The sequence below is a fragment of the Rhinoraja longicauda genome, chromosome 1, assembly GCF_053455715.1.
Source record: "Rhinoraja longicauda isolate Sanriku21f chromosome 1, sRhiLon1.1, whole genome shotgun sequence".
NCBI classification, from domain to species: Eukaryota; Metazoa; Chordata; class Chondrichthyes; order Rajiformes; family Arhynchobatidae; genus Rhinoraja; species Rhinoraja longicauda.
Window position 1 is genome coordinate 37,218,232 of NC_135953.1, and position 18,039 is coordinate 37,236,270.

The window sequence follows — 18,039 nt, forward strand, 5'->3', positions numbered from 1 at the left end:
CCCTCTAAATGAAAGCAAGTTTTTAACTTCCCAATGAAAAAAACAGCCAAAGGGCTGAGAAACCATGCAATAGAACAATCTTAAGTTATTTACCTGAGTCTTGTACACTGAGCCAGTCAGATCAGGCACACCAATGTTAGTGGAGTTCACTGAAATACCTGCAACATAAAATGCAGCCATAAGTGAAAACTGCAATCTTCACAGGACTAAATTGAAGCAAAATCATTAAATAATGTATTTTCATGTAGTTATCAAGTTAGTTGACAAAGATATATTTCAAAAGAAAAATCCTCTTCACAGTCTGTAAATAAGCCAAGAAATTATAAAGCACACATCTTATTACTATTTTTGCATTACAAAAATGATCATTAGAATAGGAAACTGTTGCCCATCTGCCTGTAAATGTTCATCTTCAGCACTCTCCCTACTTGAAGTCAGAAATCCTCTAAAGATCAGATGTCAGCATGTTGCTGGTCTCAGTTCGGTGGCAATGCTGCATTGTATTGATTCAAGGAATCGGATGCACTGATATCTGGCTCCCCAACAGCCCAATTTATTCAAAGGTTAGTGACCTCTTTAACCTGTTCACTGCCAAGTTTTTTTTCACTGTTGGCCATGACCCGTGTATACTCGGCGATGGCACTGAACAGGTTAAAATGGGACAATTACATTTTCAACCATAAGTACACGAACGAGTGCCCCAGAGAGTGAAAATTGCAAACATCACCTCATGAGCCAGATGCCAAACCAGGGAGATTTCTGAACTATTTGATAGCAGATTAATGGAGCTTTGTTCTTAAAACAGTGGAAAAACCTGAAGCCAGTGAGCTGCCAAAGGCCTACGGGGATGGTTTTGAGAGTTAGGTTTCACTACCAGAGACCCGCTTGGCATTTTACAGCTCTCTCCTACCTTGTGGCAGGGCCACGAAGTAGTGATCGTCAGTATAATGAATTCCATGAGGGCTGCAGTGAGTAAATGAGACCATGAGATTATTGGGGGCAGAGCTGGGATGTATATATGTTTGGAGAGAGGGCATGGGTTGGGTCAAGCACAACCCAACTCAATGTCATGTACGTGTGCAGATTAAAAAAAAAGGTTATGACAATGTGGAAATCAATATCCTACCTCAAACCATTAAAGGCAGTGTTGATTTCAGTTAAGTAAACTAGTCTGAGGAAGGGTCTCGACCCGAAGCGTCACCCATTCCTTCTCTCCCGAGATGCTGCCTGACCTGCTGAGTTACTCCAGCATTTTGTGAATAAGTAAACTAAGAGTTTGTCCATCCTACTGTACAACGTAGATTGCCACATGTTCCTTGAAGATTGGTGCTCTGCACAACTGTTCAATACTTGGTAAACAGAATAACTGACTCAAGAATAAACGAATATTTTCCTTCTCTTTCCATTATCTTTCTTTTTACACCTATTGAAAAAAATCTCTCACCACAGTACATTATCAAGGCAACGTAGGACACTACAATAGCCTTCTCTGCCATGATGTGATCTTCAACCAATTTTTAAATATCAGATCCGTAAGAATGGCCAGCTGAACCCCAATTAAGCCCCATGGCTTATTTTCCTTTTTCTTAGTCAACAGTTGCATTTTATACACTTTCCTTCCCCACAACTCCAAGCTGACTGCTGGCTATGATGAAATGTGGCACGCCTGATGTAGGTGGCACAGCCTAATGATACTGCATTAGTTGTCAGAGGCACATAAATAATCTTGGTTTTGACAAGAACTAGCATATAAAGATATGCTGAAAAGCAACATCAATTGGTCCTCACGTTCAAGTACATTTTGGGCTCCCAGAGCTTTATTCATGACAAAAGAATGTTAGTTTTGTTAACTAAAACCTAACTAAAATAGCAAATAACCTCAATATCACCTATTACTTCGGGATGCAGGGAATGGTGATGGCCAGGCCATTCTCTAATCATCAGAGCAAAACTATTCCCAAGGAGTGGAAAGTACCTGGAATGTACTGCTGGAGTCGCTAACATTTAAATTAGACAAGCACTGAAATTACCTTGGCACAGAATGCTATGGGCCTAGTGTGAGAAAATGAGATTAATATGGATGGGTGCCCACTGGTCAGTGTGGAAGAGGTGGGCCAAAAGGCCTGTACGACTCTGTGATGTATAGCACATTACTTAAGTATGAAGGAGCCTTACTACACTCAATGGAACTGACCCAAAGCTCTTACCTTTCCCTGGTCCAGCTGTGGATGATTTGGTTTGTGCTTGAGTAGACCCGCTATAGGCACCTTTGCTGTAATCTCCAGCTCCAGACCCTTGGTTTAATTCATCATAACCTGCTAGAACAAAGTTAGACTATAGAATCCCTGCTGTTACAGCCTTTCTTGCTGCGTTTCTATATATTTTTTGTTCTTCCCCTGTACATAGTACCACTGCAGATATATGGATGCCAAATATTCTCTAATCCCACATGCGTCCTTTTTTGAAAATGGACAATTCTGAAAATGTTATAAAAATAAACTTGAATTCAAGAATTAAACTACTTGTAAATGTTCAAACAACAGATACCGAGCAGAAGAAAAACGACCTTATTCATACACAAAACGACATTTTAACCGTTAGAATTTCAAGCAAAATCCAACACAAACACCACAGGAATAGATTTGAGTTTTGATCAGTCCATATATTCACTTAGCAATAATCAAATCAGGCTGAAGCTATGTTATGAAGCTCCCATGAACATTTTAATAATAACTAACAGGTCATGACGGTTAAATAAAGTAGAAAGATATTTTAATGTTGCCACTAAATTCAAATCTGCCTCATTTATTGTAATCACAGTTTTCCAGCTCCTTTATATTTGTTATAATATGCCATTATTTCCTAGATGACATTAAGCACTCCTTAACAAGGGCTAAAGTATATTAAATATAGGACATGGAAATATGCTGTCACTTAAATCAGATCTCACATTACAAAATGACAAACTGCTTTTAACAACATGGAGTCAACACGGCTTGGTCTAAAAATCTTCAAGTATCAAACTAAATCTCCTTTCATTATCCTCAGACTCAAATGGATTGTCCATTCCACTGAGTATATTGCTGTAGATGAGCTTTAGCTATTATCTTGTATTGTTTAAAACAAGATATCACAAAAGCTCAACCACCAGCGTTATACTTAGATTCCCAAAGTTACTTTGCCAAAAGTTAGTTCTGGAAAAAAAAGCCCACAAAATACTAATCCGATGGCAAGTGTGTAAAAACAATAAATGCTTCGGGTTTTCATATCAAATTTCCGCATCTTATCATGCACACTGAGGCAGCTGCCCAGCATCCTTTTGAAATCTATTTGGTTACAGCATAGAGGGGAGCTATTCCACCCAGTTCAATGCAAAACAATCCAGCTAGTTCCACCCCACTTACCATAGCCCAACAAATCCCATTTATAAATGTTTATCCAGCAACATCTCCAAAATTAATTCTGCCCCCACAAATGTGTGTGATGGTGCAATGGAACCTCTAATCACTCCCTTCCTACGCCAATCGTCATCATCCTGTATTATCATTATAGGTGCTGAGGTTTTTGATACCCCTGCCAATGAGAACAGTTCCTCCACAACATCCATAATTTTCAATTCTTCTATCAGATCCCTTCCATCCTCCTCTATTCCAAGGAGGTCAACTCCAGGTTCATCATTTACACAACTGAAGTTCCTCATCATTGCAGTAAATTTCACCTCTACTCCCTTTCCGATCTTTTCCAAAGCGTGGCACCAGAATTCAATAACAGTGATCAAAATAGGTGTTTATAAAGGCTCACCATGACTTCCTCGCCGCCATATTTACAAAGTTTTAAATATATGAATTCTATGCTCAAATTTATGATTATGCTCCTTTTGGAATGTGCTCTTGTTTACATTGTATCTTCTCACTCTTGCTACCAAAATGCAAGAGCCTACACTTTGCAGCATTAACTTTTACCTTCCATTTGTCTGCTCATCCTATCAGTCTGACCACATTATCATATCATCTATATTATTCTCCTCGCACTTCATTACACCGTTAGCAATTTCCTACGCTCTTCTGTCCTCCTGTACACCTGGCATATGCGTAAATATGATTTCACAAGCAGCATCTATCTATCCTCCAAAATCATGACCAAATGAATATTTTTCATGAGATAATGGGACATTAATAGAGAGAATGCCATTCCAATTATGAAGTATATTTAGCCTTACAAAATATGCTCTCAATTTTCACACCTTCAGAGCTACAGGACCAAAACTTTTTTTTCAAACATTTTAGAACTTCAGCCTCAGAACAGACCTGAAGCACAAGATCGAAAGGTAGAACACATGGAATATTCTCCAAATGCTCTATTGGATGAAACATTAAATAAGGATAGGCCTTACCCTCTCAGGTGGGTATAAAAGGTAATACTTTATGAAGCTCTACATTTCTGCGGGTGTACTTTCTAACATTTATCCTAAGATGACAAATTATCAGGTTATTTATCTCAATGCCATTGAGAAATGCAGTAGGAATAGGCTTCAATATTCTTGGTCAATAGAGAAAGTTGGGAAATTGGAGAATAGTGTGCAGCAATCATGCTGCTCCAGCTATGAGACCAAGTAATTTGTCTTCCATTAGTCTAAACATCTTGAATTACCTGTTCCATATCCATGCTGTCCATAGCTGGATGCTTGTTGAAAAGGCGCTGAAGCTGTGTTCATATTCATACTCTGTTTAGCCGATGCTGGAGGAACCTATGAAAGCATTTAAGACATTTTCAGTCCCTTAAATTAAAAATGCAACAGCAAGAGCTTTAACAATACTACAAAAGAAACACATTTTTAAGAAAATGTACAGAAACAAATTTGGTTATTTTTGTTACCTGAGAGAACTCAAATTACACTCGCCAAAAATATTAGTTTATTTATATCATTCGTTTAGGCTATCTTTTACAGTAACATTAATTCAATTTTACAAGTTAGGAGTACTCCAGAAAACGAGCAGGACCTTTCTAAAAATATAGCTTGTATTTGAAAAGCAACTCCATAGATTCCCAACAAAAAAATACTTTGCAGGTCTTCACAAGGGCCATTGATCTAAATGTAGCAAACTCATCTCAATGAATTTTATGTGACAATATTTACATGGACTGTGTCCTCTGTCTCCCTTACAGCAAAGAGGGGATTCCACCCAGACTGCTGGCTCTGGAGAGGTTTCAAGAATGATCACAGGAATGAGTGGGTTAACATATGATGAGCGTTTGGCAACACTGGGCCTGTACTCGCAGGAGTTTAGGTCATGGCCTCAGAATTAAAGGACGTTCCTGTAGGGAGGAGATGAGGAGGAATTTCTTTAGTCAGAAGGTGGTGAATGTGGAATTCTTTGCCACAGAAGGCTGTGGAAGCCAAGTCAATGGATATTTTTACGGCAGAGATAGATATTTTCTTGATTATGACGGGTGTCAGGAGTTATGGGGAGACAGCAGAATGGGGTTAGGAGGGAGAGATAGATCAGCCATGATTGAATGGCAGAGCACACTTGATGGGGCAAATGGCCTAATTCTGCTCCTATCACTTGACCGTATGAGCTCTTTTCAAAAACCACAACTTTCTCACCTCTTAACTTAAAGTTGTGTCCTCTAGTTTCCCCTGCCCTCGGAAAAAGACTGACCAGATAGTCACATCCACCATTGTCTTTGTCAATTTTCTTAGTTACCAGCATATTGCATTCAGTGATCACAGTGTCATGCTTTGTAAGAACAAACACAAACTGCCTGAATGCGTTGTGGATTGTCCACTTTCAGTCTGCGGGGGCAGTTTCCCGTTACTTGCCACTTGAATTCGCCATCAGTTTGTGGCCTTCCGCACGGTTATAATGAGTTATAATTATTGCGATGTAATCTTGAGGAAGAGCACCACTGCTTCCATCTGGCAATATTGCAGTCTTCTAGACTTGAAATCAATTTGTACAATTACAGGCAACTCACTTCATCTCAATTTGCATATCACTGTACCTTAATTGGTACACGTGACAATAAAAGACCTTTGAAACCGTTATCTGTTTCTACTGTGGGTCCTGTTACAATAGTTCAAGTCTACACCTGCAGTCTGACCGGCTGTCCATTTCCCACAGATGGGCATTTTGCAGATTTTACATTCCTGGTTTTCTCTAACTGCCCCAATTTCACACCTTTTATGTTCCTTTGTTTCTGCTTTGTCTCCCTGTAATTGTCCCCATTAACCTATCAAACAGATTCCATCTGAAGCCTATCCCCATGGCAATCCTGGATACGCTAACACACGAATGGAAAGAAAAAGGTTATGCTGAACAAACAACACAGACTGGACTATAAGTCCAGGTTTTGTAGTGTATACTCTACTACAAATCAAATTGGATTGTAAAATATTCCAGCTGCAGATGATCAACATATAAAAGTAAAAAATATATTTTCTCTTTCCTACTCATGCTCTGTATTTCCTGCAACTACATTCAAATCCAATGATCTATTCTTACATAAAGAGAGACAAAAAACAGAATTACACATGATTATTAAACATTCAAACATTTTAGGATACTGAATGGGATAATAAACTATGATACTTAAGTAACAAATCACTTACAAACATAGCAGGCCCATATTGGAAAGTGCTAGGTATTCCAGGCATTCCGGCAAAATACGGTAACCCTGTGTAACTGTAGCCCGGTGGCAAAGCTGGGTTTAAGAAGGCCTGTTGAGTGGTGTGATGACTTTGCGTCTGATTTTGCTGAGGCTGGGCTAAGGTTGTTGCTGGAGCAGGTGAAGCAGAGTCACCCCTGCCAAACTTTGCGAGGTCACCTAAAATGTGTGATCATATTTCATTTAATATGGTTCTGTAAAAAATCAACCTCTATTTTTTATTGGTCTACTATTAACTTGTTACCATAGTTACATTAGAAAGTAACTTGCATGATCGCATTTATGCCTGAACTATTAACTGAATACAATGAACTTAAGAAAAGCAGTTTAAAATTAGAGCAACAGAATCAAGGTTTAAATAAATACTTTTAGAAATGAGAAATACAAATTATTTTTGCTCATGCACATTGAGGTTATATGCTCCACTACTATCAATGGAAGCAATTAACATACTGTACTGACAAAAATTACTCAAAAGGCAAAATGTACAAAAAGAATGTGATGCAAAAGAATCTTTAAAAACACACCCGAGTATGGGTTACTTGAAAGATTTCCATCTCTGCTTGCAAGTGCCGTAGCTGGAGCAGGAAACGCCATTCCATAATAATCCTACGAGTAGGAGTTGTTTGGGGTGGGGAAGGAGGAAGGGGAGATGGAAGAAAGAGGGAAGTAGGAGGAGAGAAAAATACATGCTGGGTTTACAATAGCAAGTAGAATTATCAGGTTTGCAGCCATTCATGTTTGCTCTGCAATTTAATAAACAACATGGCTGATCCTCTGCCAGGCCCACTTTCCCATCCGATAGCCTATTCCTTTATACAAAATATCTACCGATCTTGATTTCAATCTACTCAGCAATTCGGTATCTACACACATCTGCAATAAAAAAATCCAACTGTTTATGAATATGTTCTTTAAGGTGAGAGGGGAAGAGTTAAAGGGGTCCTGAGGAGCATATTTTTCACACAGAGATGGGTATATTGAACAAGCTACCAAGGGAAGTGGTAGGGGCAGGTACATTTACAATGTTTAAAAAAATATTTGGCATGTATACAAATAGGAAAGGTTTAGAGGAATATTGGCCAAACATAGGCAAGTGGCATTAGCTCATGTAGCCACCTCAGTCGGCACGGACAAGTTGTGCTGAACTGACCGTTTCTATGTTGTGTAACTCAATGGCCATAACGGGTACAGATCTTGCTCATTTCAGCCTCTTTGATTACAGTTAATCAAAGCAGAAAAATGTTTTTAAAAAAATACACAGGTTTAATAATAAAGAAACTCAAGCAAGCCATCACAGCTGAAAATTCACATTAGGAATAATAATGGTAAGCTGACTTGGAAACATTCTGCTGCAAATCATAAGTTCTTGGCATGTATTTTTACACATTCTACAAGAGCACAAAAATGAGCTCAGACTCTCGTAGAGTTATGATGGAGAGCAGTATTTTTAAAAATAGTCTTTTAAAATAAATCAAGTAAACCAAGGACACTAAGGCCTCTCGTGTGGTTGCAATAGTGCTAGTTTAGAAAAAAGCAAGAGAATAACGCCCAGTGCCCTTTCATGCACAATCTGCAATTTTCTACATCAAAATGGTGACCACACTTCATCATTTGTAACATTTTGGAATGATCCCAGGCAGTGGGAGGCTCTGGAAATTGAAGTTCATTTTGTGTCTGCAGTCCGTTTAAAAGAATGGAGGCAAGCATGCTATGAAACATGAAAATGAATCTTTATTTGTATGTTCCTATCAACCTCTGAACACAATTAGTTGTGTGAAAATGACACCCCCATGGATAGCACAGATGAATTGGTCTCTACAAACAGTAAATGTCTCACTGACCTCACAGAGAACATCAAAAAAAATAAAATATAATTCAACCAATGCTCAACCAATCTACACCAGATCATACTAACCATTGGTAGCCTTGACTGAAGGACCTGAAGGTCATCATAGCCATATATCTATTTCAAAAAAGAAAATCACATCAAAATCCTTAAATAATCTAATTTGTTAACTAGTAAACATTTTTTTCCTAACTAAAGCATATTTGAAAATAGCACAACAATTTCTGCAAGGGCAAAATTATAAATTCATCTACATTCAACGAATTAAGTTTATGCATTCTTACCGGGTATGCAGGCAGCAGACCACCTGGTCCAAAAATGTATTGATTGTGTAAAATAGGAGGCACACCTTGAGGAAGATTAGGCGGAGCCTTTCCTGCAATGGAAAAACCAGTGTTAAAAATACATAGAAAAAAATGGAATCTGTACATGAAGTTCGTTGAGACTCATTTTGTATAACATACAAAAGCTCCAGTCATGTCACCCTATATCCTTAACAAACATAGCTCTCTCTCTCTATATATATATATATAAATATATATATATATATATATAGAGCTTGTCATCCTTTTACTATATTTCTGCTCCATGTCTGGCAGGCAGAGATCAAATAAATTCTACGTTCCTTCTAACTGGGGCTCCCCTTCATGCATTGATAAACCCTGGTTGGACATTATGAATGTTCAGTTTGTTCTCTTTAGGCAAATGATACTGTCTGCTCATCTCCCATCTTTCAAGGAATATATTTCAATTTCTGAAGTCAAGGAATGGTATTCTTCAGCTTCAAATGCTGCGAGGAGGCATGAGAGCTGTTAGGGGAGATCGGTGTATGTTCACATTAACGAAAGTGAGGGGCAAGGGTCTGAGAGTGCTGCATTGTTGGAAGTTCAGTCTTTGGAATGAGATGTTCTCTTCCCTCTTCAGTGGGCATTAAAAGATCCCAACAAAAGAAAGTAGGGAATTTATCTCCAGTGTGCTGCCCAAACTTATTCAATCAACATTTTAAACCAAAAATATTCTGAACATTACCATAATGTTGGTTCAAAAACTTCTTGCATTCTGGTGCATTTGCTACATTAATGACTATTCTTTGAAGTATTTAATTGGTGGTAAATCACTTTGGTATAAGCTAAGATCACAAAAGGCACTACACAGTTGGCGTCTTTCGTCCAGAAACGGTTGAGCAACGGACAAAATGTGATTAAAGGAGAGGAACAAGTTAATGAAAGGAGAAGGAACAAAAATGAAGAGATGAACAAGGAGAGATTCTTGGGTCCTGGTCGAAGTTTGAGAACCTCTAATTTCAAGCTTAAAATTGAAAACAATCAAAACAACCCATTACAGAGTAGGTACTCAAGAAAAACAGCCCTCTACCTGAAGATACAGGATGAACTGTTCTTGTGGCAGCAGCTGCCATAGATGGACTACAGACACTCAGTCCAAGGCTGTTAGTTGTGCTTAAGCTGTTGGAGACATTAACTGATGATGTGGTAATCGTAGCAAATGTCAAAGGGGAAGGGAAGGTTGTAGAAGTCTGCAAACTGCTGTCAACATTTGTGTGCTGGAAGAAAGAATAAAAAAAGTGTAAGTAGCATAACATTAAGAAATGCGATGTGCAGTAGGCTATATGTCCCTCAAGCCTGCTCTGTCATTCAATATGAATGTGGCTGATCCTGCCATAGACTTCACTTCATTTTCCTGACTGCTGTTTGTAATAACTCTCAATTTCCCCTCATCTTTTTAGCATGAATATATACAAGGCAGCCACAGACGTTAACTACCTCCTCAGCTCCAGGCAAAGAATTTCCAAAAATTCAAGAAATGAAGATTTCAGTTAAACCGTATTTGGAATATGGAGTGCAATTCTGGTTGCCTCATATACATGAAGGGTCATGTTGGCTCCGGTGAGGGTGCAGAGCAGGTTTACCAGAATACTGACTAGATTAGAGGGTTTCAGCTACGAGGAGAGGTTGGATGTACTTGAATTATTTTCTCTGGAACATCGGAGGTTGAGTGAAAACTTGATAGAAGTGTATAAAATGAGAGGATGTACAATTAGAACCTTGTCCACCAGGGTGAAAATCTCCATTCAGAGAGTGACGGGTCCCTGGACCGAATTGTCAGCGGTGAGGGTGGAGGCAGACGCACTCGTGGCATTTAACAGGCCTTTAGATAGGCACATGGATGTGCAAGGAAGAGGGATATAGATTATGCACAGGCAGACAAGATCAGCTTAACATGGTCTCATGTTCGGTGCAAACATTGTGTTCCTGTGCTGTACTGTTCTATATTCTATGAATATCTCCCATCTCCTTTTTAAATGGACAACTACACCTCCCTGCTCTAGACAAAGGGGAAATATCCTCTCAACATCTGCCCTATCAAGCAAGGTCACTTCTCATTCTTCCAAACTCCAAAAAGTACAAACGCAACATCTTTTGATGCAACTCTTTCATCCCAGAAACAATCTTGTGAATCTTTTGAATTGCCTCCATTGCTAATATAATCTTAACTAAATAAGGCAACATTTCAGGTTTGGTCTAAACAATACTTTGTACAGCTCCAACAAAACTTCCCGACTTCTATATTCCATCTTACAAAAAGGCTAATATACTACAGCCATCCCAACTGCTTGTGGTCACTGCTGCCTAACTTTGTTTTTCATAAAGATCTCTATGCAGCTGTATTCTATATATTTCCCCACTAATGTATAGTTTTTATACTCTTCCCAGGAAAGGGGGCAACGTCTCATTTCTGCTTGAAGACAGAAGCTGGGGAACAAGGAAATGGCAGACGAGTTGAACCGGTACTTTGGATCTGTCTTCACTAAGGAAGATACAAGCAATCTCCCAGATATTCTAGTGGCAAGAGATCCTAGGGTGACAGAGGAATTGAAGGAAATCCACATTAGGCAGGAAATAGTGTTGGGTAGACTGATGGGACTCCAGGGCCTGATGGTCTGCATCCGAGTACTTAAGGAGGTGGCGTTAGAAATTGTGGACGCATTGGTGATCATTTTCCAATGTTCTATAGATTCAGGATCAGTTCCTGTGGATTGGAGGGTAGCTAATGTTGTCCCACTTTTTAAGAAAGGAGGGAGAGAGAAAACAGGAAATTATAGACCAGTTAGTCTTACATCAGTGGTGGGGAAGATGCTGGAGTCAATTATAAAAGACGGAATTGCGGAGCATTTGGATAGTAGTAACAGGATCATTCCGAGTCAGCATGGATTTACGAAGGGGAAATCATGCTTGACTAATCTTCTCGAATTCTTTGAGGATGTAACTAGGAAAATTGACAGGGGAGAGCCAGTGGATGTGGTGTACCTTGACTTTCAGAAAGCCTTCGACAAGGTTCCACATAGGAGATTAGTGGGCAAAATTAGAGCACATGGTATTGGAGGTAGGGTACTGACATGGATAGAAAATTGGTTTACAGGCAGAAAGCAAAGAATGGGGATAAATGGGTCCCTTTCAGAATGGCAGGCAGTAACTAGTGGGGTACCGCAAGGTTCGGTGCTGGGACCGCAGCTATTTATAATATATATTAATGACTTGGATGAAGGGATTAAAAGTACCATTAGCAAATTTGCAGATGATACAAAGCTGGATGGTAGTGTGAACTGTGAGGAAGATGCTATGAGGTTGCAGGGTGACTTGGACAGGTTGTGTGAGTGGGCAGATGCATGGCAGATGCAGTTTAATGTGGATAAGTGTGAGGTTATCCACTTTGGTGGTAAGAATAGGAAGGCAGAGTATTATCTGAATGGTGTCAAGGAAAAGGGGACGTACAACGAGATCTGGGTGTCCTAGTGCATCAGTCACTGAAAAGAAGCAGGCAGTGAAGAAAGCCAATAGAATGTTGGCCTCATTACAAGGGGAGTTGAGTATAGGAGCAAAGAGGTCCCTCTGCAGTTGTACAGGGCCCTAGTGAGACCGCACCTGGAGTACTGTGTGCAGTTTTGGTCTCCAAATTTGAGGAAGAATATTCTTGCTATTGAGGGCGTGCAGCGTAGGTTTACTAGGTTAATTCCCGGAATGGCGGGACTATCATATGTTGAAAGACAGGAGAGACTAGGCTTGTATACACTGGAATTTAGAAGGATGAGAGGGGATCTTATCGAAGCGTATAAGATTATTAAGGGGTTGGACACGTTAGAGGCAGGAAACATGTTCCCAATGTTGGGGGAAGTCCAGAACAAGGAGCCACAGTTTAAGAATAAGGGGTAGGCCATTTAGAACTGAGATGAGGAAAAACTTTTTCAGTCAGAGTTGTGAATCTGTGGAATTCTCTGCCTCAGAAGGCAGTGGAGGCCAATTCTCTGAATGCATTCAAGAGAGAGCGAGATAGAGCTCTTAAGGATAGCGGAGTCAGGGGGTATGGGGAGAAGGCAGGAACGGGGTACTGATTGAGATTGATCAGCCATGATCACATTGACTCGAAGGGCCGAATGGCCTCCTCCTGCACCTATTGTCTATTGTCTATTTCCCTTCTTTATAATGCATCTTCCAAATTTTTGCCCACTTTCTTAATTTTACCTATTTCTCTTTGTTCGTTGTGCCTTCTTCCCAACTTGCTTTCTCACCTTTATTAATGGTAAATTTGGCTACAGTATGGTACATTGTGCTTTCCTCCAAGTCAATAATATAGATTGTAGTCAAGGATCCAGCACAGATCCCCATGGCAACAAACTAATCAGTTCGTCAACCTGAAAAACTCAACTCTAGCCAGCCTCTATTCTTGTGTATACATTACAGCAATGCCTCAAGTTCATGACCTCAAGTCAGACACAGCTCCAGTGTCATCTTTAAATTCACCGTTGATACCGCTGTTGTTTACAAATAACAGGTAATGATGAGTTGAAGTACAAGAGGGAGATTGATAAATCTGATTGAATAGTACCAGGATAATAATCTTGCTGTCAACATTAGCAAGACTAAAGAGCTAATTGTTGACTTCAAGAGAAAACAGAATCCAGGTGGGCCGAAAAGGCCTGTTTTCGGCTGTATATATATGATATGATATGATGAACTGTCTTCATCAACAGGATGGCAGTTGGTAAGAGTCAAAATGCATCACAGCCTGGTTCAACAACTCAAACAGCCAGAAATGAAGGAGACTTAGAAAGTTGTAGACATTGCACAGGTGGCGCAACAGATGCATCGCTGCCTTGCCAGGCCAGGGTTCGATCCTGACTACGAGTGCCGCCTAAATGGAGTTTGTACGTTCGCCACGTGGGTTTTTCCCGAGTGTACCAGTTTCCTCCCACATTCAAAGACGTACAGGATTGTAGATTAATTGGCTTTAATGTAACCCACAGTTCACATACAGTAAAGGGGAATTTTAATTCATGCACTCACACGACTCAAAATATTTAGAATACTTACTGCATGTGATGAGCATGTGGTCAGTGGCGAGACAGAGGAAAGACTGCTGGTTTGGTGGTTTGGCAAAGAACTGCATAAAACAAAGTTAAGGATAAAACAAAATGAGCTTAGAGAACTTAAATACTAAAGATGCATTAAAAAAAGCCATCATTGCTGGTTTACAAACCAAATAAAAAAACCCAGAGCTGGTGAGAACGCAGAAAAGATTAAACAAGATTTATATACTTGTCAAAGTTTTTACGTTTTGGGGTAGGCCACAAGTTTTATCCCCAAGTGAAGTCGGTAGTGTAGGCACAACCATACCTCACCATTCTGGAGCATCATCTAAAATTTAAAAAAAGCATAGCAATTGCTCGATGATTTGGAGTAGATATTCAGCTTTTGCTAGAACCAACCAAGCCAAAAGTTATTTTACTCCTATTTAAAATTCGTAATTTGGTAAATTATAATTAATGGATCTAAACAAACCCCCAGCATTTATTGACAATTTCTAAAAATGCAAGATACCTGAAATAAAATCAGAAAATGCCAGAAAGCTTCCAACAGGTCAGGAAAAAGAAAGTGAACTGTTCAGGTTTGTGACTCATCATCAGAAATGAAGATCTGATGAACAATTGCAGCACTAAAATGTTGACCATTTTCCTTTTCACAGGGGCTGTGAGGACTTGCTGATTTATTCCAGTATTTCTCTCTTTTATTTCATTTTGATTTATTGTTTGCCAATTACCTTCAAGTATCCTAAATATAAATGCACTATTATCTCACTTAGCACCAGGGATCGTATCTCAGGAATGAAAACACTAACAGTGTTAAAAGTGAAGCAATTTATATAGGAGAAATATGTTTTACTATCAGCAGTTCTGTATAAGGATCTAGATAGTGACTGCCTACCCTCTTTGCTGCTACAAACGGCTGAGATGGAAAACTGGTGCTTCAATTAATCACCCCATTGTTCGCTGTGAAGTGGCTACCCATGAGAACTGTTGTTGGGTGAGCTGGAGTGAGTGGTGCAGCAACCTATCCCTCCAGCACCTCCTGCATCTGTCCAGCACCTGCTCATCATCAACAGTTGGATTTGATGGAAGCTGCTGACTCCCATCTCTTTGTTTGGCTGCACAGCTGTCCCCAGCCGAGATTTCTCTGCGGCAACAAATTCAACTGAAAGGTGAAAACAGTCATTTCCATCACATCTAGCAGTGATGAGAGACTGTAGAATCGACGCATCTACCGCCAGACCCCAGGAATAGCCAGTCCCCAGCAATGGCATACATTCACCAACCAGGCCAAGATGCACCCTAAGCTTTGCACCTCAATACTGAATGAAGGGCAACAGTTAATACCAGGTTCCCATCAGAATAGCACTGTAGTAATATCAGATACTAAAATCAACCCAAAGCAACGTCTTTCCTTTGTAATAGGTGCTTTAATATTCCCTTGCAGTCCAAGCTGCATCTTTGTATTCAGTTTCTCATTATCACTATTTCTGCTCAAGATGTTTCCCTCAACCCCCTTTCAATTTTTTTATATTAAACTGTATATTTGTCAGAACAAAGAGTTGACTAAAATAAACAGATCCATACCTGCTATGTTGTGATAGCGAACTGCTGGGCAAGTCAATGGTCTGGTTCAAGTTAGAAGAATGTTGTGGCACTGTAGGCAGAAGTGAACATTGATCACACCAATAAATACTGAAATTACTTGCTAAAAGACTGACTTCTACTGAATAAACACTTTAACAGAATCATTTTACTCTTGCAACTTAAGGCTACTTGAATAACACAGATCAATTGAAGAATAACTAGTCCTGATCAGCAATGGACAATAGAAAGACATTTTCCAAATTAATTTAGATGGCAAATTACTAGTTTAAACTCAGTTTTGATGGGTCTAATGATTAACTGCTGATGTGCAACACATTCCCATTAACGATGAAATTGACTTGAATAATGTAATTTGAGCTTCTTTTCACATTCAACTGAGCTATTCGCCGCAGCATTTAAAAAAGAATAACTATGAAAAGTTTAAGCAATGCCTCCTCTCTCCTAAAGATATTAGGACAGTTTTAAAATGAAGCTTATCCCACTGTTGCAATTCCATACAAGTTGATTGTAATCGCACAACCTCAAAAACACCAGTGCAAATAAAAAAATCAAGAGAGGTCAACTCAGTGCACTGCAAGGGAATACAAAACAGTGGCATAGCTGACAGAGCTAATGCCTCACAGCACCAGAGACCCGGGTTCAATCCTGACCTCAGGTACTGTCTGTCTGGAGTTTGCATGTTCTCCCCGTGACCGTAATGGTTTCCTCCCACATCCCAAAGATGTGTGGGTTTGTAAGTTAATTGGCCTGTGTCAAATTGCCCGTAATATGTAGGGAGTGGATGAGAAAGTGGGATAACATGGATCTAGTGTAAACAGATGATCGATGATTGGAGTTGACTTGTAGGCTGAAGAGTCTGTTTCCTCTCTATCTCTAAACTCAAAACACAGCAACAATATCTCGTAAACAACCGTGGCGTGCGATGTGGCCAAAGTACTTCACCACCAATGATGGTAATAGTCAAATAATTCCTGGCAAAAACCCTAGAAACTTGATAGCACTGAAAATGTCTCAAATATGTGCAAGACCAAATTGTGCGAATTATGTCAGAATACTACAAATACTCCACAGCTGTGGATGATCTATTAAGTGCTCAGCTCAATTAAAAAATGCATCAGAGGCCCGATCATGAAAATATCAAGGCGCATCTAAACCATTTTAAATATTAATCATCAAAAGATTGATTAATCAGGATGTATCATGCAGAATAATTGCTGCTGACACTTGTGAAGCTTTTCATGATTGTACCGCTCTATGCATATCATAAATAAGGATTGCATAAAGTATACCACATGCATTATTTTCGAAATTAATTGAAACATGGACTGATTTTGCTATTTGTTTCCATATGATGAGTTTCTATCTCCACCATTTTTTTCTTACATTTTTCTGAAACACCATAAATATCACAGAAAAAGTTCTACTGGTCATTTTGTATTCTCCAGGTATTCATTTCCAGTGATTTCTGTGAAATCTGCCTTCAGTGGATGGATAGACATAAAAAGCTGGAACAACTCAGTGGATAGATATTGTATCATCCCAGTGTTGCATAGAAAAAAGTTATGTGCAGTACAGCAACAAATCAGAACACAGGGAATGGAAAAATCTAACAGAAATAGATGTCTAAGAGGGCAGACAGGTGCGGCCGTAAAAGGAAAACTATTTCAAGAGATGAGGCCTTGCTGATTGGAAAAGTAAGAAGAATCAAAGACAAGCGATGTCCTGAAGATTTGGAGGCGGGAGTCTCAACAAGCTCAAGTGCCGTGCGCCAACGCCTCGTTGAAGTTGGTCATACAACTAGAAAATAACTTTCAACTGCTGTGATGATAAAAAAAATGATTCCAGTGGGCCTTTAAATATAAAAGATCGGACATGTGAAGACTGGAGATGTTCAGTGATGCAAGTTCCGGCCAAAGATATTTGGAGATCAGTAAAACCAGTGAGAAAATGCCACATTGACCAGTTTTCTGCTGACTGGATAGCATGCAACAAAAGTTTTTTCCACAGTACCTCGGTACATGTGACAATAAACTAACTGTAACTGTTAAACATTCTGAAAAGATTACATTGTGGGGTAGTTTCAAACCATATTGTTTCGCTGCACCCAGTTGATAGAATGATGCGATTGCTGCAAGATATCAATCAATGTATTTCAGAGAAGAATGGTGCTGTAGATGACATATGTTCATAAATTCTAGGAGCAGAATTGGCCTTTCAGCCAATCCAACATCTCCGCCATCCAACATGGCTGATCTATCTTTCACTCAACCCCATTCTTTACCTTCTCCCCATTATCTCTGACATCCTTACTAATCACGAATTTGTCAATTTCTGCCTTTAAAATATTTAATGACGGCCTCCACAGCCGTCTGTGGCAAGGAATTCTACAGATTCACCACCCTCTGAAGAAATTTGCTCCCCATCTCCTTTATAAAGGTACGTCATTTTTTCTGAGGCTACGGCCTCTGGTCCTAGACTCTGCCACTAGTGAAAACATCTTCTCCACATTCACTCTACCCAGGCCTTTCACTAT

The 18,039-nt window shown here is 39.5% G+C and overlaps 1 protein-coding gene across 4 annotated transcripts in view; it reads right to left on the minus strand.

The window, feature by feature from the left end:
* ubap2a (ubiquitin associated protein 2a) overlaps nucleotides 1-18,039 on the minus strand; it is a 76,200-nt gene that overhangs the window by 11,315 nt on the left and 46,846 nt on the right. For 3 of the 4 annotated variants that reach the window (XM_078431180.1, XM_078431100.1, XM_078431253.1), the window contains exons 17-26: nucleotides 15,486-15,555; nucleotides 13,906-13,975; nucleotides 9,893-10,079; nucleotides 8,803-8,894; nucleotides 8,588-8,635; nucleotides 7,197-7,278; nucleotides 6,614-6,828; nucleotides 4,651-4,747; nucleotides 2,208-2,318; nucleotides 94-158 (exon numbers count right to left, since the gene is read on the minus strand). In XM_078431180.1, the coding sequence (XP_078287306.1) occupies nucleotides 94-158; nucleotides 2,208-2,318; nucleotides 4,651-4,747; nucleotides 6,614-6,828; nucleotides 7,197-7,278; nucleotides 8,588-8,635; nucleotides 8,803-8,894; nucleotides 9,893-10,079; nucleotides 13,906-13,975; nucleotides 15,486-15,555 (1,037 nt within the window). The remainder of the gene's footprint in view (nucleotides 1-93; nucleotides 159-2,207; nucleotides 2,319-4,650; nucleotides 4,748-6,613; nucleotides 6,829-7,196; nucleotides 7,279-8,587; nucleotides 8,636-8,802; nucleotides 8,895-9,892; nucleotides 10,080-13,905; nucleotides 13,976-15,485; nucleotides 15,556-18,039) is intronic. The other variant, XM_078431337.1, reaches the window with a different exon arrangement.